Raw genomic sequence first — 7,088 nt, forward strand, 5'->3', positions numbered from 1 at the left:
GCAGCAGGCTGGTGCAGAGGCTGAGAAGGGTCCTCTCCCCCATGGCTGACCACACAGCCCTGTTTGGGACAGGTGGGTGTCACTTCTCCATCAGGTGCTTCCAGGATTCTCTTAAGACCCTGCCTTTGGGGAAGGGAGCAGTGATGTGCGCTATGGAGACTCCAAAGACCCTCTGGCCTACCTGACTTGCTGGGGCCTAGGACCAGGCTCCTTCCAGCTCCCCCACCCCCACCCCGGTCCTGCTGAGTAGAGTGGGGGTCCCCTCTCCCGGGCTTAGGGAGGGGACGTTCGCCAAGGAGAGACAATCCCGGGGGCGGGGGGCGGACAAGAGGAGGCCCGGGACTGGTTGTCCAGGATGGGGTTGTGGGACGTTCAATCGGCTGGACCCCCCTGGACAAGCCCCAACCTTGGATTTTCTGGGTATGAGGGATGCGGGGGAGGGGGTAGTTGTCCAGCGGCCATCGCAGGAACCCCAGGGCGGAGGGGCCGGGGACTACTCCCGTGCAGCACTCTGAGACCAGCGAGCCTGCAGACCCTCCGCGCACACCCTTCCCCACCCCGAGCGGCGCCACTGACCCGCGAGCCGCTGGTCACAGACACGGTTTAATGGGGGACAGGAGAACGGCACTCAGTACTCCCAGAGCGCAAACCCGGCCGGGGCGTCTGCGTCCGCGCGCAGCAGCCCCGAGGCGCCGCCGCGCAGGTACTTTCCGCTGCGGGCGCGGATGGCCAGGCGGCCGCGCTCACGGAACTCAAACAGGAAGTCCTCGGCGCGCTCGCCGTCGCTGCACACGCTGCCGTGGCTGCCGGTGTGCCAGAACCCGCCGCCGCGGCCTGGGGGATAAGGGGAGCGGCGGTCGGCGGGCGGCACGCTCCCGGCCCCGCGCTCCCCCTATCCCCCTCGGCGCCCCCCACTCTCTCCGGGCCCCAGCTCCTCGCGCTCCCCCCGCCCCCATCCCGCACGCCCGCACCTCGGATCTGGTAAGCGCCGTCGCTGAAGCTCAGGTGGAACACGTCGTAGACGGAGCGGTTGGTGTCCAGCTGGTTGGAGCCTCGGCGGTGGCAGACGAAGCCGTCCAGGCCCCGCAGCACGAGGATGGGCCGGTTGATGAGCTTGAGGATAAACTCCTCGTCCTCACCTGATGGTGAGAAAGGGGTTGAGGGGCCTTAACGGAGCTCCCCTGGAAGAGCTCCAGGCCCGGACTCACTGCCCAGCCTGTGTGCCTCGATCTGCCACTGCCATTGCCTTGTGTGGCCTTAGCCAGGGGCCTGCGGCCGTTGAGCCCCCGGTTCCCCAAATGTGCAGCAGTGATCAGGGTGCTCTGGATCTGCTCCCCCACGTCAGGAACGATGGTCTGGATTAGCAAGTATGACTGCTGTCTTGGACAGCAGCAGCTTCACGGGGAGGGAGCTGGGCCAGCCCTCGTGGAGACAGGGTCTCCGAGCTGGCCCTGTCCCCAGGCAGAGGGCCCCCACCCCAGTCTCCGCAGGGAATGAGGGGAGTGCTCACCCACAAAATCGCTGATGGCCGCCAGCTGCCCATTCTTCTTCATGCACACATAGCGCCCATTGCTGGCCTTGAGGGCCACCCGCCGACCCCGCCACTCCATCTCAAACATGGTGTTCTCAGAACTGGAAGGGGCAGGTCAAGGTCCCCTCAGAGGAGCAGGACGTGGGGGCTTAGGGTCAGGCCTCCCCATCCCCCTCAAGTCCAATACCACTCCCTCAGGGGGAGGGACAGGCACTTGCCTTCCGCTGATACCCCCACCACCATTAAGAGCTGTCCCTCATCCCAGTGGGCATTCTTCCCTGGCTGGGCTGCTGTGTGGTCCCCGTGGTTGAGGTGGAGGTGGTGATGCAGGTGGTAGTGGTAACAGAGATGATGGTGGAGGTGATGATGGTGATGGTGGAGGTGGTGGTGATGGTGGAGGTGATGATGGTGATGGTGGAGGTGGTGGTGGTGACGGTGATGGTGTTGGTAGAGCTGGTGATGGTGGAGGTGATGATGGTGATGGTGGAGGTGGTGATGGTGATGGTGGAGGTGGAGGTGAAGGTGGTCATAGAGGTGGGGATGGTGCACTCACACTTGTGTGGCTGTGGCCTGGATCCCCCCATGGGTGACCAGGGTCCAGTAGCCCCCAGTGCTGGAGTAGAAGGTGCACTTCCTTGTCTCCCGGTCAATTTGCATCAGGAAAGTTTCATGATCCAGTTCTTCGTCTTGGTTGGCTGAGACATTGATCCCTGGAGGGAGGAGATGGGAAGCCCCTCACGCCTCATCCTGGGTGGGGTGGGGAGCAGAGGGATGGGGAGGCATGCTCTTGGGGCAATCCTGAAGTCAGCGGGGGTCTCATCTAGAACCCTCTGGACTCTAGAAGATTTGGAGCTCTGCCCCAGCGCCAAGTGGGTGCGTCATGGACCAATACACACTGCTCCCTAAAGGTACTTGCCCAGCTCCCACCGCAGCCCCAGGAACCAGGCCCTTCCGTGCTGGCAAATCCCCTGCCTCTGCTAATCGTCAGGTAATCTGCTCGCTCCTGCTCTCTCGACCCAGGACTTACACCGGCCTCTATTTATAACTCTTCCCTAAGCCACTGGATGGACACTGGGGTCCCTGTCCTTCCCCAGCCGTGGCTCAGGACACAGCAGGGGCCTGGGGTTTGCTCCTGGGCGCTGAGCAGGGATTGGACCCCTGTCACCTCCCCAGCCCCTCACTCACATGTGCGTGGTCTCCCGAGAACCCTGAGGGAGGGCAAGTCTACTTGGGGCTCTGCCTGGGGTTCCTGGGAGGGAGACAAAGGGGTCATCCATGACCAGGGTGGGGGGCAGCAGGCAGGCCGTGGAGCCTCCCCAGTATCTTCCCTTAAACCACATCCCTGTTCCATCACAACTGGCCACTCCAAGAGAGATGGCAGATCACAGAGGTCCCCTGAGGCTGGGCTCCAGTGGCTCCAGCTAGGGGAGCAGGAGGGAGTGTGGCAGACCCCCATCAGAGCCTGAGGGTCAGGGCCACATCCTGCCCTGCCCTACCCGTAGCAGGTAGAGCCCAGACTGCAGAGGTCAGGACCTGTCACCCTTCATGGCTGTGCCCTCCAAAGCCCCCCAGGCTGGGGTCTGTCACCCTTCTCACACAGATCATTGCTCAGAGCCAAAGAAGGTGACCCAGCATTCTCACTGCCAATCCCACCGTCCCATCAGCAATACTGAACAAAGTGAGCGCCAGCTGCCCCTGGGCCCGCCATCAGTAACAAAACAGACAGCGGCCCTTGCCCTTCTAGCACTGGTCCATGGGGGGCGGCGGACAACAAGAATGGTGGTACATCCAGTGCCCATGAATGCTGTGGGTTTTGGCCAGGGACAGCCTCACTGAAGCAGACCTGAGGAGGTGAGGGAGCCATCCCCACAGGGGCTAAGTGGGGAGCGAGGCTGCACCTCCACCCCCATCTCTGAGGCCAAGCCATTGGTGTCCCCAGCATTGCCCCACACACACCCGTTCCAGACAGGATGCAGCCTAGGGGCTCCATCTCACACAGCCGGCTGCTCCTGGGGCCCCGACCTTGAGGCAGGAGAGGCTCCACGGAGTCCTGGTTGCCCGCAAAGAGTGTGGACCCCACCGTTCCGGGGGTATTGGTCAAGTGGTGGGTGTCTGAGCAAGAAGGGGTATCTGAGAGCATTTACAGGAGAACTTTCCTTACTCCTGCGAAGACTCAGAAGAGCCAGTGCCCCTCTTTCCTTTGGACTTTGTCCTGTCTGGATGTGAGCCTGGAACAGCAGCAGCCGTCTTGTGACCACAAGGGCACCAGCGTGAGGTCAGAGCTGTCCTGGGAGAGAGGTTCCTCGAAGAGGAAAGAGTGGAGGACTTTGGTGATGCCACTGAGCTGGCAGTGGTGCCTGCCGGGGATCCCACCACCCCCGTGCCTGCAGACTTCCGTTTAGGTGAGATAATCAGTGTCCTTGTGGCTTAAGCCAATTTGCGGCCATTGTTACTTGCAGCAACGAACACTGCCTGCTGGGCGGCCCCGCAGCAATGCCACATCAGTGAGGGCCGGCAGCGGGCACAGCAGAAACAGAGCCTGGCTGATAGAGGCTGCAAAAAAAAAATATTGGCAGGAGAAGCCAGGGTGCTCACAAACACTCCAGGGGGAAGGAGACGGGTTTGGGGGCTGCCTGACCAGCAAAGTGACAGGGACCGAGGCACTGCCGCTCCACAGAAGCCGCCACTCCAGCTACCTTGGAATCTAGTGGCACCGCTCCCCTCCTCCCGCAGCACTGAGATGCCACACTCCACTTGCTCGAATCACTGGTAGCCAAGTCAACATCTGAATATCTCAGGGCCGGGTCCTATGCCCTCAGGCTTATTGTAAGCAAAGCAGGGAGGCGAATGTGCGGTACCTCTGGCCTCTATAGTGGGAGGCAAATCTGGTCCTTTGTGGGGGACATCCCCCATTAAAGGGATGGGGTCAGACGCAGGGTAGTCCAGAGAATGAAAAGTGGTTTGTACAGCTACCATCCCTCACCACCACCATCATCATCACCACCATCATCACCATCTCCATCACTACCATCACCACCACCATCACCACCATCATCACCATCTCCATCACTACCATCACCACCACCATCACCTCCAGCTTCAGCACCATCCCCACTACCACCACCACAAGACTCACAAGCTGAACAGGGACAAACACTTTGTATCCAGCATCTCCTTTGACTCACAGAGAAAGCTTTTTCACACTGCTGCCCACCTTTTAATGACAAGCCAAGCATATGGGCCTTGGCCCAGGCCAGAAAGCAGTGTGGCCAGACAGTAGGACCTGACATGGGAAGGACCGGGGCTGTCTGTCTTCCCTCACGCCCCAGGACCCGACCACATGCCGCAAGTGCCGGGGGGTGTTTGCTGAATGCCGGTCCCTGCTCTGCGCTAGCCTTGAAGACCTGGACTACAGGCCGGGGCCCCTAGAGCCACAGCTGGGCCACCCCTCCAGGTGCTCAGGGCCGGGTCTCTCCCTTCTGGACCAGGTGGTGGCAGTGAGCCGGCTCAGGGTATGCCCAGCCACTCCTGGGTGCACAGAGCCAGGAGCCCAAGCAGCTTGGGGCCACTCTGGGACCTCACCTTCTTTGAGGGGAAGTAGGAACTGCCCACGTTCACCCCACAGGCATGTGATCACATGTGGAAGGGCCCACCGGTCACATGAAGCAGGTGACCGATGATCCAGGACTTGGGGGGAGCCACGCCACACCTGTTGGGTAGAGACAGTGTCTCCCCACCAAGGAGTCCAGGCCCTGGAGGGGCCGCTTACATCCCGCTGGACTGGAGGAACCCCAAGACCCCTCCCCACTCCACTCTTGGTGTCTCTCCTTGCCCTGCCCTTGGTCGCCTTCCAAACCCTTTAAAGTTCAGAAGTGGGATGATAGAAGGGAAGGGGAGGGGCGGGCAGGGGGCCAGCCCAGTGTGGGCGGGGCCTGCCCTCCTACCCCTCATAGCAGCTGGCCTGGGCCTCAACCACCTCCAGATGAGCGCTGCCCATCCTGCATCCAGTAGCTGTCCAGCGGGCCCAAGGCTCAGCAGGGACCCCATACGTGGCCCACAGCCCACCCACCTACGCTGTGTGCTGCCACACACATGTCCCCACCCATCAGCCGCAGTGCCACTCGCTGCACGAGCCCCACGCTGAGAGCATGGCTGGCCCCGCACCCTCCTTACCTTGCCGCACGGACACGTAGCGGTGGTTGGCGGCCACCAGCACCACCTGCGGGTGACTCTCCTCCAGGTCGAACAGCTCGTCCTTGCCGGGCCGTGTGTTGCGGCCAGCCCTGAGCGTGCCTGTGGGTCCCACGGGTGCCAGGTAGCGGCCGTCACAGTCCTTGAAGGCCAGCTTGCCCGCCTTGAACTCGAGCGTGTAGCGGGTGCGAGCCTCGGGCTCCCAGACAAGGCGGCCATCGCTGCGCAGGTAGCGGCTGTCGCAGGACTTGAGGCAGTACTGCCGGTTCTGGAAGATGAGCGTGACGAGCGCGTCCACGCCCCACGGTGTGTTGCTGTCCGCCGCGATCTCGTCCTCCTGCGGGCACAGGTGCGCGTAGCGCCGCCGGCTCACACTCAGCAGGTGGGCCTGCGGGTGGATGGCCAGGTGCACGGTCCACAGCTCAGCCGGGGTGATGGCTGTGGCGAAGCAGGACAGCTGGTCCTCAGTGCCGCCGAAGAAGCGGCCGTGCGGCTCCGACTGCAGCACCCAGCGCCCATCAGGCTGCGGCAGGACCAGGAAGCGGCAGTCGCGGCCCGGCCGCTCCGCCTCGCAGGCCACGCGCCCGTCCTCCTCGGCTGACAGGTAACGGCCCAGGTGGCTGCTGCGAAACAGCACAGCTGTGCCCTGGCCCGGGTCTGGCTCCAGCAACCACATCTGCTTCCTCTTGAGGCTGGGTGCTGAGGCGTTGACCTTGAAGCCGAAGCTCTCAGCCGTCAAGTAACGGTCAGTATCATTGACGAGGCCGAACTGGATCTTCAGCACCTGGTGTAGGCCATTGGTGGGCATCTTCGGGCCTGGCTGAGGTCCCCAGGAGGGGCCTGGGAAGCTCTCTCTGTGTGCTCACGGCCCCCGAGGTCCCCCAGAGGCCTGGCTCGACGGGGTCGGCCCGTGGCCCCCAGGCCCAGCCGGCGTCATGGACCTGCTGCCCGCTCGGATGCTGCCTCTGGCCAGCGGTCACGGGCCCAGGCAGCTCTTACATGGCCAGCGGGCAGCAGAGGGCGGGTGGGAGGGCGGATCAGAGCTGTGCCGGCTTAGGAACAGCAGCAGACTTTCGTTACCCCAGCTTGGATTTCAGCCACTCCCGGACTGCCCAGGGGCCAGAGCCCAGGGCCGGCAGGGCTGGAGAGCGCCACCCGCCGCAGGGCCGACCACCTCCTCGTCTTCACTGGCAGCTGCCCGGACCCCAACGCGGGCCCTGTGCCCCGGCCTCTGGCCACTGCACGTCTTGGCCTCTCTCCTTGCCCCCCACCTCCGGGCCCCCAGACCCACCGCACAGACTCCCCAGCCCAGCCCAGCTCTTTCCTGAGGTAGAGAAAGCCGCCTGGTGGAAAACTTGTATGTGGC

The 7,088-nt window shown here is 63.1% G+C and overlaps 1 protein-coding gene across 1 annotated transcript; it reads right to left on the reverse strand.

Annotated features, from left to right (window-relative positions):
* Positions 1–591: 591 nt before the first annotated feature.
* On the reverse strand, positions 592–6,689 carry FSCN2 (fascin actin-bundling protein 2, retinal). Its single transcript, XM_032617233.1, has 5 exons — positions 5,705–6,689; positions 2,085–2,241; positions 1,511–1,632; positions 972–1,139; positions 592–834 (listed from the first exon to the last, which is right to left on the reverse strand). Exons 1-5 carry the CDS (start codon positions 6,528–6,530, stop codon positions 629–631), a joined length of 1,479 nt encoding a protein of 492 aa, XP_032473124.1. The 5' UTR covers positions 6,531–6,689; the 3' UTR covers positions 592–628.
* Positions 6,690–7,088: the final 399 nt, after the last annotated feature.

This window comes from Phocoena sinus, chromosome 20 (assembly GCF_008692025.1).
Source record: "Phocoena sinus isolate mPhoSin1 chromosome 20, mPhoSin1.pri, whole genome shotgun sequence".
NCBI lineage: Eukaryota > Metazoa > Chordata > Mammalia > Artiodactyla > Phocoenidae > Phocoena > Phocoena sinus.